The 16,011-nt window shown below is 36.7% G+C and overlaps 1 protein-coding gene across 5 annotated transcripts; it reads left to right on the top strand.

Annotated features, from left to right (window-relative positions):
- The first annotated feature begins 9,927 nt into the window (after positions 1-9,927).
- LOC104085904 (uncharacterized) lies at positions 9,928-14,340 on the top strand. 5 transcript variants are annotated; one of them, XR_011408315.1, is made up of 4 exons: positions 9,928-10,105; positions 11,335-12,242; positions 12,878-13,973; positions 14,073-14,340. XR_011408315.1 is itself a non-coding variant. In XM_070177076.1 (3 exons), the coding sequence occupies exon 2, from the start codon at positions 12,906-12,908 to the stop codon at positions 13,917-13,919; it is 1,014 nt and encodes a 337-aa protein (XP_070033177.1). In that variant the 5' UTR covers positions 9,928-10,105; positions 12,878-12,905; the 3' UTR covers positions 13,920-13,964; positions 14,067-14,340. The 5 variants fall into 5 exon arrangements, 1 of the variants encoding a protein (XP_070033177.1); XR_011408316.1 differs by lacking the exon at positions 11,335-12,242 and having other exon boundaries at positions 12,878-13,969; XR_011408313.1 differs by lacking the exon at positions 11,335-12,242.
- The last annotated feature ends 1,671 nt before the right edge of the window (positions 14,341-16,011 follow it).

The raw sequence follows: 16,011 nt of genomic DNA, 5'->3' as shown, positions 1-16,011 counted from the left end.
GAGGGCACGAGATGCCGGAGGGAGGGAATATGATGATTTAATTATGGGCACGAGGTGCCGTGGAAATATGAAAAATGGGCTGAGACCCGTGTTTACGAAAAATATGAAAATGGGCTAAGACCCGTATTTTTATGATTATGAAATGAGGTGTCACATGGTGACTTTTTAATTGAAAGAATTATATTCAAAATATTTATTTGGAAGAATTTTTATTTATAAAGTATTATATGAAAGAATTATATTTGGTAGATAATTATTTGAGAAAATTATATTTGAAAGAGAGTTATTTGGAAGAATTATAGGTGAAAGACATTAATTGAAGGACTTGATTTAATTGGATGTAATTGTATTTATTAATGGTGTTCTTGTTGTCTTATTGTGCATATCACTGGTTGTTTTATTTTGCCCTTATTGTTATCTGTTTCCTATCATTTTGTATATTATATTGCACAGGCTATTAGACTAGTGAGTGTCTTGACTGTACCTCGTCTCTACTTCACTGAGGTTAATCTTGATACTTACTGGATACCAACCGTGGTGTACTCATACTACACTTCTGTACATATTTGTACAGAATCAGGTATTGGAGATATCAGACTTGAGCAGAGTTTAAGCGGGACCGTAAGGATTCAAGGTAGAGCTGCTTGGTCATCGCAGTGCCTTTGAATTTTTTTATTTCATTGTACTGTTAATTTTTTAATCAAACTGTATTGTATATTCGGTCCTCGTGATCATCCCATGTATTCAGTTAGAGTTCATAACTCAGTACTACCAGTTTTGGGAGGTTGTATATTTTTTATTGTTCCGCTGTTAGTTTTGATTACTTATTTAATTCAAAAAAAAAAATGGCTTCAAAATGTTATTGAAATCGGCTTACCTAGTCTTAGAGACTAGGTGACATCACGACACCTGTGGTGGAATTTTGGGTTGTGACAATCACACTCCCAATCACCCATCTTTACCCAAACTCGAAATTGAAGACTAGGGGTACTAATAGGGAGGAAAAACCCCTCTCTCTAGAAAAATGCTCTCTCCTCTCTCTTCTTCTTTGTGCGACTACTTATGGAGCTTTGAGCAGCCATGTCTGCCATGACCTCTCCCCAGCCATTGGCTGTGGGAGAGCCAATCCAAAACATTAATGAAACAATTCCTAACCTTATTCCAAAACAAACTTATGTTGCGCAACTTCACCCAAAAAACTCTGCCCCAACATCATCAAAAATCGAGTTGTTTCCAGTTAAGTTCATTCATGGAGAACCAACGATAGAATTTACCATGGAGGAGGTTAATGATTTTACAAGAGAAGAAGGATTGCATCAAGCAGTTGTGGTGAAGCTTTCATATGGAAAACCCGATCTACAGGAGATTAGAAGGATTTTTCCATCATAATTCGACATTCAAGGTCGTTGTAACATTGGACAGCTTGAGTTTCATCATCTGTTGGTAAGGTTTGATTTATATAATGATTATGTTCAGTTCCTATCAAGTTCGACTGGATATATTAAATCCAAAGGTGATGAATACTTCTTTAGATCTTTTCCATGGACAGTAGGATTTAATCCAAATAAGGAAACGTCTCTGGCAGTTGTGTGGATTTCCCTTCCTGGGTTGCCACCTAATTTTTTTGCTAAGAGGTCGTTAATGTCTATTGCTTCAGCTGTGGGTAAAGCTCTTGCCGTGGACAAGGCAACACAAGAGAGAACGAGACCTAGTGCTGCTAGGGTCAAGGTTATACTTGATCTTCTTAACAAACATCCTAAAAAAGTTAGGCTACATATTGTGGACAAAGTTTCTGGTAAATCTGTCGTGCATTACCAAGAGGTGGTGTACGACAATCTTCCAAAGTATTTCACTTATTGCAAACATCAATGGCATGAGGAAAGAGCTTGTAGAGTGATGAATGGAAAATATGGAGAGGACGTGAAGGCAAATGAGGCAACAATTAATAGTAATCTGCTTGATATTAATGTGAGTAATATTGAGCAATTACAAGGGGATGCTAGGGACTTTTTGAATGCTAAAAGAGCTGGCCAAATTATTGTGGAAATTCCAGAAAAAGATACCAGCAGTGGTAAGCAACAGGTGGTGCAGATGCAACTTAATGAAGTTCAAAAACAGTCTACTGTAAAGAGAAGAGGTGCGGTCATTGTTGAACAAAATCGTGAAGTTCGACTGGAGCAAGGGATGGCTCATAATGCAACAGGTGATTGTGAGGCTAATGTAGTTACTGTTAATCAAGCATTAGCCATGATTAACGCAGCTTTGGAGCCACATGTGGGGAAGGATAATATTGACAAGGTTGTTGGTGAGAATGAGGAGGAATTAGCTGGGCAGGTGTTTAATAATCCAGGTAAAGTTGGTACTGTTTCATTAATCGTAGGTGCACGATCTGTCGCAACTGATACTCTTGAAGCAGTTGTGCAAACATCTAGTCTAGATGTTGTTGGTATTAGTGGATCTGGTGTTAAAGGGACTGGGCAGTTTTCTAATGGCCAAGTGCAGGAAAAGGATCAACAGGGTACACAAGCAAAAACTATACCTAATGCTGCTAATAGGGGAGGACATGCAATTGATCGAGGAGTTTCCAGTAGTACTCAGGCTGCTGTTGCTTTGAATAAAACTGGGAAATCTGATGAGCAGAGAATTGTTACTACTACTGCTCTGAATATGGATGTTGCAAGGGTTAATGCAATGGAAAAACACGGGCATCTTCAGCAGAAGGATGATAGTGCATCAGCTGTAGCTGCTCAAGCAATCAAAAATAATGCAGCAGTAGCAGGTGTTGAAGGTGTTGGGCAAACTTCTAAACCTACTGCTGCTAACAGGAAAGGACGGGAACTTGGCAAGAGAGCTGGTGTTACTGGAATTCTTGGCAAGGGAGATGCTAGTGCAATTGGTGGAACATCTTCTAACAAAAAGGCTGATGATACGTTAGAAGCAGGTTCTCAACATGGGCAACAACCACATGCTAAGGGTTGGTCAGTAGTGCATCGATCACCTAGCAAGAAAGTGTCTTCAGATCATAAAAATCTGGAGTTAGTAGCAGAAACTTTTAAGTGTTCTAACTAGTTTGATGCCTTGGTATATGCACATGAACATGGTGAGAAAGATTTGCAGCATAAGGAGATAAGTGCAAATTCAAAAAAAATGCAAGAGAGGTCTCCAGGCAGTACAAAAAACTAAGCAGAATTCTGGTGTTCTAGTAAATGCATCAAAAGACATTGTTCCAGTTGTGGAGGAGCTAACGGGCAATCAAGCACATAGCTCCAATAAACCTACCTTGCAATTTTCCAGCCCTCATGTGGAACAAATCATCAAAGATGCCCAGAACGTAATGATGTTGCATACTACTATGGTTAAACAACCATTGGTAACGTTGAGCACCTCCGTGTTTGAAGTGCCATCACAGTCATTGGAATCTTTTGGTGAATATGGAGGTGAGCCAGGGCAATTGATGTTGTCCACTGAAAATAACAACGAAGTAATACAAGCAAATGTGAGGGCGATGGTTATTCAATCCAAACTTTGGGCTAACCAATGTGAGAAGCATGAAGAAGAGGACTGGTCTGATGAAATTGGAGGGGATTCGACTAATAAAGCCGATCAAAATAGTGAAGATGAAGAGGTGATATCAGTTGGCTCACCATCATTGCCAAAAATTGGCAGCTCTTCAATGTTAAGTTCAAGCAGCAAACTTAACGCTAAGGCCCCAGTTTTTTTTTCCTAAAACTGGGCAGAAACATGTTAGAACAACCACATATGGTTCTTTTTTTGATGAAAAATGCAGTAACAAAGAGGACTGGGCAGCAGTAGATTATCGCGAGCACTCCAACTACTGCTTGTGTGGATGATCAATATGCAGAAACATTGTCAATTGCTGGACATCATCAGCAAATTGCAAGCATCCCAGATGTAGTAATAAAAGCTCCAAATGCTAGACAGTAGCAACAAAATTTAAATGTACCGGTTATTACGTTGGAGGACAGAAAACTACTGACACTGACCGATATCCTCCATGCACTTGTGTCTCATAATTTAGACAAATTGATAGTGTTTAATAATCCAAGGAATGATCAAGGTGCACTAGTCACCAGCTACAATCATATTGATGATTTTGGGTTGCATATGGGCCAAGACTTTTATGAAGAAGGAGAAGAGGATGAACTACTGGATGCCACTTTCAACATTATAGCTAGGGAGGGAGATCTTTCACCTAGACATGTGTGAAGTGGATCAAACAAAAACAAAAAAGAAGGCACATGAAAGGTAACATAGCTGGGATGGCAAAACAATACAAGAGTTTGTCATTAGGAAACCACCAATGAGAACTACAAAGCAAAAGGCGAGCGTCCCTACCACCTCCACAAGGTCAAATAAATCAAAAAAGAAATGATAAAGTTTAAAGAATACTTGAAGACTGTGGAAGAAGAGGCCAATGAGCTAAAAATTGAAGAGTGCACAAGGTTGAAAAAACAAGGGCAAAACTTATTTTTTTACACTGTTTTATTTTATCATTTTCTAAGTATCATAATTTGTAATATCATCACAGGGTTTGTTATAAACTCTGTGATGATCATAGAGTACTTAGTTTTTTCCAGTTCGTATTTTCTTCATGCTTGCTAATAGATGAGGTTTATTATGCCTCAATAGGATTAGTAAGGTAAGTTCTAGCACAGTATGTGTGTGCTATATTCCTATGTCATTGGGAAGATCTAAGCGGCTATGAAGGTGTTATGAGATTCAGGAAGAAGGACAAGTTGAGCCCTAGGTATATTGGACCTTTTGAGATACTTGAAAGGATTGGAGAGGTGGCTTACAGACTTGCACTACCACCTAGTCTCACTGCAGTTCATCCAACGTTCCATGTTTCCATACTCCAGAAGTATCACAACGATCCATCTCATGTGTTAGACTTCAACTCAGTCCAGTTAGACAAGGATCTATCTTATGTTGAGGAACCAGTGGCCATTTTGGACAGACATGTTAGAAAGTTAAGATCGAAGAGCATTGCTTCAGTAAAGTACAGTGGAGGGGCCATCCGGTTGAGGAGGCGACTTGGGAAACCGAGCATGATATGCGCAGTTGTTATCCCCATCTTTTCACCACTCTAGGTATAATTCTAAACTCGTTCGAGGACGAACGCTATTTAAGAGGGGGAGGAGGTAACGACTCGGCCAGTCATTTTGAGAGTTGTAGCTCTGCTCCCCCATTTGCTGCTCATTTTGTACTTTATAGCTATTATATGACTTGCCTGGGTAGTCGGTTCGGGTTCGGAGAGATTTCAGAACGAATTGAGACACTTAGTCTCAAGGATGAAAACTTAAGTTGAAATGGTTGACCGGATGTTGACTTATGTGTAAACGACCCCAGAATAGAATTTTGATGATTCCAATAGCTCTGCATGGTGATTTTGGACTCCGTAGTTAAATTAGGCTTGAAATGGCTAAAATAAAAATTTAAGCTTGTAAGTTTGACCGGGGAGTTGAATTTTTGATATCGGGGTCAGAACCCGATTTTGAATATTTGAATAGGTCAGTTATGTCATTTATGACTTGTGTGCAAAATTTGAGGTCAATCGGACTTGATTTGATAGGTTTCAGGATCGAATGTAGAAGTTTGAAATTTCTTAGTTTCATTAGGCTTGAATTGGGGTATGATTCGTGGTCTTGGCGTTGTTTAATGTGATTTGAGATTTCAACTAAGTTCTATGTTGTCTTAAGACTTGTTGATGTATTTGGTTGAGGTCCCTGGGGCCTCGGGTGAGTTTCAGATGGCTAACAGATTAAAATTTGGACTTAAACAGCTGCTGGAAATTTTGGCCTTCTTGTGCAATAGCACCTGTAGAATTTAGCTCGCAGAAGCGACCAGGCGTGGGTTGAGGCCGAGGTCACATAAGCGACCAGACATGGGTTGAGGCCGAGGTCGCAGAAGCGAGCAGATGGTCCGAAGAAACGACAAGGCGTGGATTGAGGCTGAGGTCGCAGAAGCGACCAGACATGGGTTGAGGCCGAGGTCGCAGAAGCGATTGTTCGACCGCAGAAACGGCTAAGTTAGTCGCAGGTGCGAAAAGCCGTGGACAAATATATAATTCAGGGGTTGGCCATTTTTTACCCATTTTTGGATTTTAAGAGCTCGGTTGAGGCGATTTTCGGGAGATTTTTCAAGGAAAATATTGGGTTAAGTGTTCTTATCTCAATTTTGGTCAAATCACCCGAATCCATGGTTGTTTTTAACATATAATTGGTGATTTAAGTTGGAAGATTTAGAAACTCCTCTTGGTTTAAATTAAAGATTTGAGGGTCGAGTTGATATCAGAATTTAGTAAATTTGGTATGGTTGGACTCGTGGTTGAACGAGCATTCATATTTTATAACTTTTGTCGGGTTTTGAGACGTAGACCCCGCTGGCAATTTTTGAGTTAATTTTAGATTTTTGTTGGAAAATTAGTATTTTTTTTATGGAACTAATTCAATAATTTGTATTGACTAAATCGAATTAACTGTGACTAGATACGAGGCTTTCGGAGGCCAATTTATGAGGCAAAGGTATAGCGGAGTAAAGAATTACCCGATTCGAGGTAAGTGACTTGTCTAACTTTGTATGGGGGAAATTACCCTTAGGATTGGTATTGATATGAACATTGTGATGTGTTGAAAGTCGTGTGCGCGTGGTGACGATTGTATACACGGGCTAAATATGGAAGATTATATCTTTAAATTGTGTAGATCTCTGTTACCTAGTAATTAAATTATCTTATCCTGTTATATTCATCATTATTGGTTTATTTTTATATTTTAAATTTACCTTACCTTTTTTCTGCTAGTTGCTTTACCTGTTTAGTTGAAATTTTGTTTCTTTTATTCTGTGCTCATTATTTGAAAGTTGAATTTCTTAATTGAATTATTATTAATATGAAGTATTTGACATTAAAAATTTGGTATTGAGGCAAGGTGTGTTAAATTTGTCAAATATTATTTTTGTTGAGTTATTCACTTTCGAATATTTTGTGAGATTTTGTATTCATTGTGATTGAGCCATGAGCTCCTTATTGCTGAAATAATGTTGTTGTTGATTTATTTTGGCAAGTTAAAATATTTGGGCACTTGAGGTGCAAATTGTGATATTGATATGCATGCGGTGGTATAAGGTCTGGTGTTGAAACGCATGCGGTGAGATAAGGGTGGCTTGATACGCGTGGCTAGTAGGGGAACTGCTAGAAGTCATGCGGTCTGATAAGGGTGGCTAAAACGCGGGATGCTATTTCGGAAAAAAATATTCTTTAAAATTAAATGTGAAGGCTCCCGCGGTGATATAAGGAAATGAGATATTATGAATTTATTTATGATTTGGGACTACGAGGCGGTACCTCGGGAGTGCCCTTGTTGATATTTCTTTATGGTTGCATTTGCCTTTGGTTATTTTTGTATGTTTCCTTAAAGTTGTAAATTTCTGTTTTCCTTCCGCGAGGTATTATTTGCCCTTATTCTGTGTAGTTAAATTGTGACATACTCCTTACATGGTTCATTCCCATTATTATTATTATTATTATTATTATTATTATTATTATTATTATTATTATTATTATTAAACTTTTCACCCTGTGTGTTATTATTCCAGTAGGGCCTGACCTGATCTCGTCACTACTCTACCGAGGTTAGGCTTGGCACTTACTAGGTACCGCTGTGGTATACTCATACTATGCTTCTGCACATCTTTTTGTGCAGATCCAGGTACTTCCTACCAGATTAGGTATCAGTGAGCTAGATTGTACGCGGAGACTTCAAGGTATATCTGCCATCGCCTGCAGACCTCGGAGTCCCCCTTCTATCCCTATTATGTTATTTTTTTCTTATTCTCTTTAGACTCTGATGTATTGTCACGACCCGAAATTCCCACCTTCGGGACCGTGATGACGCCTAACATTTCACTTGCTAGGCAAGCCAACGTTAGAATAATATTAGCCATTTTTAAATAATTTTTAAATTAATTCATAACAAAGAAACAAATGCGGAAATAAATTCTGAAATAAAGTGAATAATCCATAATAATAGCGATGTCTAAATATCATCTCAGAACTGGTGTCACAAGTGCACGAACTACTAGAAAAATACAAATAAAGGTCTGAATGAAAATAAAGTTGTCTGAAAGAAATACACAACTACGATAAAGTGGAAGGGGACTTCAGAACTACGAACACCATGCAGCTATACCTCAAGTCTCCTGCGATAGCTGAATCCGAGCAAATCTACTGTATGCCGCTAGAACCAACTCTGGTATCTGCACAAGAAGTGCAGAGTGTAGTATGAGTACAACCGACTCCATGTACCTAGTAAGTGCCGAGCCTAACCTCGACGAAGTAGTAACGAGGCTAAGGCAGGTCACTTACGAGAAAAAAAGTAAAGGGATGAAGAAAAGTAAGGTTGCACCAAGAGTGTGGACTAATGGACAAAGATATAGGTGTAAACTTTGAAATCAGGATTCAACTCTAAGCAAAAATTAAAAAAATATTAGATAATTTCTTTTCATTTGTCTGACTTTTAGTGGATACAGTAACCTAATATCTATGCTGGTAAAAAATAACAGATACTCAGTGATATAATTGAGATGCATGCTAACAGCCCGGATTCCACCAAAAGAGATAAGAGATACCTTGTACTGCAAGGGTAGAGCTAGAATACATGTTATATGTTTGGTCCAAATTTTATATCTGTCTTAAAAAAATTACCGAATATATATAAATTATTACTTTAAAATCTAAGTAATTTAAAAATATCAAATTTTCAACCGATAAACTTTAAATCCTCACTTCGTAAATATTCTACCAAAGAAGAGAAGAGGAAGAATATATGATAGGCACTTTGAACGAACTTCTCCGAAAATAAAGTGCCATGACACATCCCATATGCAAAGCGGGTTACTTGTATTTGTTGTTGGGGATAAAATAACATATTATTTAATCACGGAGTGACTTTTAGGTCATTCTGTGACCACACAAACAAAAAATCCTATTGGTGGAAGTTATTGGCAAATATTAACGGAAGAAGAGATAAAAGAAGAAAAAACTTTTGGGGTAATCCAAACGCCACAGTTAGGAGGTCCTTTAGTATGAAGGATAAAGAAAATTAAATTTCATTTTTTTTAATTATTACCAAGGGTTTATTCGAAACAGTTTTCCTATCTGCATAAGGTAGGGTAAAGTCTACATATTGTAAAAATATATTGGATGTGTTGTTGTTGTTGTTGTTGTTATTTTTCCCATTATTGTTTTATAATATTTAACTTCTAATAAAATATTTATACTATCGTTCAATAATATAATCTTAGCATAATTAATTGAACATTTCGTTTCCAATATTAAACTCTTTCTCTCTATATATAGTTTTGAAACTTTATGCAATTTTAATATAAAATAAACCATATATAATTTTAGTTTATTTTACATCAGAAAGAATAACTTAATAAAAATATGGATGTTAACATTCAACGTTAATTGCCTTATGAGATCGATTATATAAAATCTCACCAATCATGTTATCATTAAAACTCAAATTTAAAAACAAATTTATTTTTAAAGAAAACAATTTTACTTAATAATAATTATATTATTAAAAATCATGTACTATAATTCACCATATAATACTACCACATTATTATTCATATTTTTCATGCATTATTTATTCATACCTACAAAAAATAATTCACTCAATCAGGCACCTGGCGCGTGTTGGTACTCGCCATAACTCCAGAACAAGAAATAAAACGGCGCCGACTCAATCAACGCTATTAAATTTATTTCCTGAAACGAAATTATTAAAATTTTCAAAATTCGAAAAACTGTTCAAAATTTGAGCGAACATTACTCCGACACGTCATAATCCACCTCAGCAAGTCCCTACTTTTTCATATAAATACCGCCTTACCCCTTTAAATTTGTAGTCTTTTCATTCTCATCGAAGAGTCAAAGGAGCAGCTTCGCCACTCAGCTGCAGCCTTTTCAAAATTTCAACATTAGGGTTTCAAAAAGATTTCTTCATCTTCTTCAGACTATCAAATCCCAAAGAAGTTTTGGTTAGCTGTGTTTCAGATCGGTTTCTGTAAACTTCTGGTAAAGCGTTAACGGAAGATAAACATAAATTTGCGGCGAAGTTTTATTTATTTATTTGATCTGTTTATTTTAGCTATTTTTGGCGTTAAACTGCCTTCTGATTGTATTTCGTTGTTTAAAGCTCGTTTTTAGATCTGGGTTTCTGTTAATTTAGTGTTTGTTCAATAAATTTGAATTGAGTTTTGTGTCTGGAGTAAAAATTAGGCCTTTTTAATCGGATAAGTGCTTGGTTTTAGATGTGGGTTTTGATTGTTTTTAGGATTTATTCAGTAAATTGGATTTGTTTTTTGTATGTTGAAGTCGAAATTAGGGCTTTTAAATTGGAATGGTGTTTGAGGTCAAACTAGGACCTTTTCCAATAGGATATGTGCTTGAATTCACTGTTTTGAGCTGAATCTTGTCAAAGATTTTAGCTTTGTTCACTTAATTGGAATTGGGTTTTGGTTTTGTTTCTAACTTGGGTTTTTCTTTTAATTGATGGATTGCTTGAGATCAATGTTCTGAGCTGAAGTTTGTTTGAGGATTATGGTCGTTTAAGTATTAATTATTAAAGTGAAATTGGATATGTTTGAATTCAAAGTAGCGGTTTTAAATAGAAGAAGTGCTTCAGCTAATGTTTCAAGCTGAAATATGTTGCGAAGTTGTGAGCTTGTTGGAGAAGGAAAGTGAGAAATGCTAATAGATTGTTGATTGTATTTCTTCTGATCCGATCATTACTTATAGCCACTGGGTTTTATGTTGATGACTGTAATTACACATGATATGATTGTTAGTGATTTATTCTTTTCTGTGAATGTTGGTTGGTATGGGTTGTTTCCTGGTGGATGAATCTTGTTGGTTTTGATTATATTTACTTTATCATCTGCAGAACTGTTGGTAGATTAGTGAATTGGTATAGGAGATTGGTTTGACAACAGGAACTTGGAAACTTTAGATAAAGTAAATTTGTATACTAAATGTATTTGACACGAGTAACATAACAAGTTTTGTACTTTATATTCGGTGTATTGAGGAAGAAGAGTTTAAGTAGAGTAATGTGGTCAATGAGGATTCATATAGCCGATCCAACTTGTTTGCGACTGAGGTGTAGTAGTTGTTGTTTTGAGGGAAAAGATAAACCTCTGGCGTGCAAGTAAATGATATACCCAAATGGAACAGTATCAATATGACAGATAAAGATTGATTTAGAAATTTTTGTTGAGTTTTGATGCCTCAGTATGTTGTTGTAGACTTTCGGCTTTTGCTTATGGTGAGTCACATGTGAGGATGGATGCTCCCTTCGGTTTGGTCTGATGCTAGTGAAAACATGGGATAGTGTTCTATTCTGTTTCAACAGATTATCTCACCCAAATGCATTATGCCGAGGAGTTTGGTGGAAAATCAAACTTCTGTGTTGTTGCAAGATAGATTGCTGAGGGGAATTAATATCTCCTGATGGCTCTTGCAAGATAGATTGCTGTGAAAGACGTTACCATTTATTTTTATTTTATGTGCACCCTGAACCATACAATGTAAAATATTTGGTCAGGAGAGTGAAGATATATCTATTGGGTGTTACAATGTTGACGCATACTGCAGATGGTTTTTTCCAACGAGCACAATTTTACTTTGATTAGATGCAGCATGGTTTTTCATGGCTCTGGATAAATTCAGAAGGAGATGAATTCATTTTGCTTAAAGAGCCTTTTCACCTTGACAGTACTGGCTTCCCTTATGTTCTTTTCATGGTTTCACCTTGACAGTACTGGCTTCCCTTATGTTCTTTTCATGGTTCATGTTTTGCAAACTTAATGGCAATGTGGAACATTAATGTCCTGAGATATTCAAGGAGTGTTGAATACTAAAGCTGTGTGGTCCAGCGGTTTTATGCTGCAATCCGCTCTTCTTCAATTTTATGGAACTTTTCGTAAATACTTTTTTGGGTATATGGTCTAGAGATGATCGTATCAGATGGTGGATGCAAGTAGCATACATAGAGGATAAAATGAGAGTAGATAGCTTGAAATGGTTGTTCATGTCCCCACAAAGACCTCCAAGCATTGCTTCATTGGTGCGACACTATGGTGGTTGATGTACTAAAAAGGGATTTTATATACCTAAAATCCCATGAAGGATGGTTACACTAACATTCACTCCGGTAAATGCACATTTGGCACAATACAAGTAAATGATGGCAATACCTAACAGTTCAAATTTTTCTTTAGGTTTTTTTGTTGTACTTACATTAGATATGGTGCTTACCAGGTATCTATTTGCCTGGTTAGAAATTGTATCTCAGTATCGGGGTAACCGTGAGAAACAGATATCTTAGGTCTAGAACACTCTAATTGTTTTAAAAGAAAAATTGTTTACTAGTATTGGAATGGGGCAGACCCTAATAGAGAGGAGTTGATACATAGAATTCATGAGTTCCCATCTAATTTGGGATTTGAAGCTATGCTGATTGTTGACTGTTATATGATGTCATTTTTTAAAGTTGGTTGTACTTTTTTAGGGGTATGTTTTAGTTCTGGCTTAGTTTATGCTTTTGTCATACTTTAATTTTCAGTCACCAACTGTCATATGTGTCGTTAATTCCTGATGTGTTGGACTCTTTTTTAATTCTTGGTTTATATAATGACCTTCAAATACACCCACAAATTCTATTATCCTTTATCACACTCCATGAACTTGTAGCTTGCATACACTTGTTATTTTTTCTATATCGGTAGGAAGATTTTTCTTGGATTTTTACTTTCAGCACCTCTTACATTATCTTTTGTCCTTTGACAGTTGTTCTATATTCATATAGAAACTAAACATGCCTAAAGAGAGAAGAGATAGATCTGTTTCTTTTGATAGGAGTAGAGCTTCTCCTTACCCTTGTAGCTCGAGTCACTCAAAACAACCGTCATCCAAAAACCCTTTGGAAAACGACGAAAATGTGAAAGACTGGGAAGATGCCCGATGCCCAGTGTGTATGGAACATCCTCATAATGCTATTCTCCTTTTGTGCACTTCTCATGAGAAGGGCTGCCGTCCTTTTATGTGTGATACAAGCTATAGGCATTCAAATTGTTTTGACCAGTTCAAAAAGTCATTTGAAGAAGCTTCAGCATCAACAACACAGCAAGTGGAGATCCCAGCTTCAGCTTCTATCGCGGAATCTACCACAGTGATAACAGAAGCTCTGTCTGATCTGCCAGGTGAAAGAACTGAAGGTGGTTCTATATCCCTAGGTGCCTTGTCTTGCGAGAACCATGAAATGAAAAAGATGCAATGCCCTCTCTGCCGTGGCCAGATAAATGATTGGATTGTCGTGGACTCTGCCCGTCGTTACATGAATGCAAAACTAAGAAGCTGCTCTAGCGAGACATGCGAATTCAGTGGCACATATACAGATTTGCGTAAGCACGCTAGGCAGGAGCATCCACTTGTACGGCCTACAGAAACTGACCCAGAGAGGCAGCGTAATTGGAGGAGATTGGAGCGGCAGAGAGATTTAGGAGATTTACTCAGTACATTGCAGTCTTCTGTTGGAGAAGAGGGAAGTGAGAGCACCAGTTTAACCTTCGATGAGGGTGGTTTGCTGACTGTTTTCCTTTTTGTTCGGATTCTCCAACCTAGGAGTAATTCTGGTAGTAGTAGCTGGTCAGGCTCCTCAAGAACTCGGGCTCAAGCAACTGGTAGGAGACGACCTTCGAGAAGACTTTGGGGTGAGACCTATGATGGGGAAACTGAATCTAGAGACGACGACAATGAACAGTCTGATGGAGGATCAGGTCCCTGGAGGCGCCTTGGGAGATTACGTCGACGACCAACACCAGAGAATTAGTTGGGCCGCAAACATGTGTTTGCTTGCTGTTCCTCTTTGTTGCTACTGCTGTAGGTATATGCTACTATGGTTATAATTCATTTCTCTGCTTGTATACCTTTTTATTTTGGAAGTTTCAACAATTTGAAAGTGGTTTTTGGTGATCACTTTCAGGCGTAGAAAATGAAGGAGGAAACCTCGTCTTCCGAACTTTGTCGCGCTGAAGGAACAGTTGTTTCTTGGATTAGAAGGATTCGGGAGAGAGTCGAAATGGAAGAATTCTGTTTGGTTAATAGTATACATCTCTTTCTTGATGAATGTCATCTCAGCTTGTGTGTGCTGCAAATGCTTTAAATCTTTATTTTTAACTGAATTGATAAAGTTGGAAAGCAATTGCTATTTATGCTTCTAAATCTTATCAATAAATCTCATGCTGCAATTATATGGTTGTGCTTGCATTTTTCAACTTTGTGCTATAGCTTCAACCACAACAGTATGAATGAACACACTCTGATTTTAGCTCTTTAACAATAACAGCATGAACAATAGGTGAAAAACTCTTTTATTAGCTGTAAATTTAGGTGTATATCAACACTAAAACTAGAGCTAATGTAGGGTATCTAGGTCCTGTAGAAAGAGTTAGAGAGGATAAATATACTTCCATTCATTCCCAGTTCTTTAAAAAATAAAAGGGTAGTTCGGTGTACGAAACATCCTGCGTTCACGCAGGGTCTGGGGAAGAAATGCATCTCAAAGGGTGTGATATAGGCCGCCTACCTTAGTTGAGTTTATGGCTCGAACTCGTGACCTATATAGGTCAGATGGTGACAATTTTACCGTTGTTCCAAGGCGTCCTTCCATTCATTCCCAGTTCTTTGTGTAGGGTAATATGGTTGGTAATATGCAACCAGTGGCGAAGCCACACTATGCTAAGAGTGTTCAAGCGAATACCCTTTGTCGGTTAATTATACTGTGTATATAGGTTACATATGGCTATATATTATATTTTGAATACCCTTAACACAGTTGAGTGAAGTAATCTAGCGATTTAGGGTGTTTAAAGTGAGGTGTTATTCATGTGTTTAAATCCCTATCTAAACATTTTTATTTGATAATTTTGTTGGGGTCACTTTTGGCCCGCGTCAAAAATTATTTACATCCGGTAGTCGAAAAAGTATATAAAATTTGTATAATATAAATATTTACATCTGGTAGTCGAAAAAGTGTATAAAATTTGTATGTATATATATATATATATATATATATAAATTTTATATATTTTTCGGCTATTATTTTTACAGTGGCTATACAGTGTTATTTTTTCAATTTTGTTCACCAAAATAAAACGGAGACCATCATATGTGGTTTATTTGACTCTTTTTCAATTTAAAAAAATCTAATAAATAACTCTTAAAAATTAAAATTTGTATAAAAATAAACAAGTAGTCTTAAATGTTGCTTGTCAATCTCGTTACATACTAGGGACCTCTCGACTAGTAAAGGAGCCAGAATTATTCTTTAAGGGAGGTCAAAATATAAATAAATAAGCATATGAAAAAATAAAGGGGAGTCAACATATAGTATATATACATAAAAATAAAATATTTAACCTATCTATATTGTATAATTTCCCGACGAATGGGTGTCAATTGACTCCCTTGCCAATGAGTAGCTCCGCCATCGCTCGACTCTCAATTTATTTTGGTTTTATGCTTACTTTTATTAGTAAAAGTTCTTTTGTCTTGTTTTATGTTAGTTTTGATTTATAAAATTATAGTTCTATTACAAGTATTTTAATTATTTAGGTAAATGTTGTGTAGTTTGATTTAAACACCTATTCATCAAAAAAAAAATTACCTACTTCTAAAAATTTGAATACTCTTGACGAGATTCGTGGCTACACCACTGTATGAAACTATTATCTGCCGGGCCCCATTTTTATGATCCCTTTCTTTGTTTTTGATTGTCAATCGAGATATTGTAAAAATTTCTTCAAGACATAAAGAAAATAGGGAAACAAATTTAGAGGGGAATATCAACATCTCCAAATGCATGTTTTCTTAACCTATCTTTCTTTGACATAAATCGAACCCAATTCAAGACAGTAGTTAAT

The sequence above is a fragment of the Nicotiana tomentosiformis genome, chromosome 6 (genome assembly GCF_000390325.3).
Source record: "Nicotiana tomentosiformis chromosome 6, ASM39032v3, whole genome shotgun sequence".
NCBI lineage: Eukaryota > Viridiplantae > Streptophyta > Magnoliopsida > Solanales > Solanaceae > Nicotiana > Nicotiana tomentosiformis.
This window is presented reverse-complemented; position numbering and strand designations above follow the sequence as displayed.

Bases quoted from the DNA above. Each gene is read 5' to 3' on its own strand.
- LOC104085904 (XM_070177076.1), top strand. From the start codon at position 12,906: ATGCCTAAAGAGAGAAGAGATAGATCTGTTTCTTTTGATAGGAGTAGA.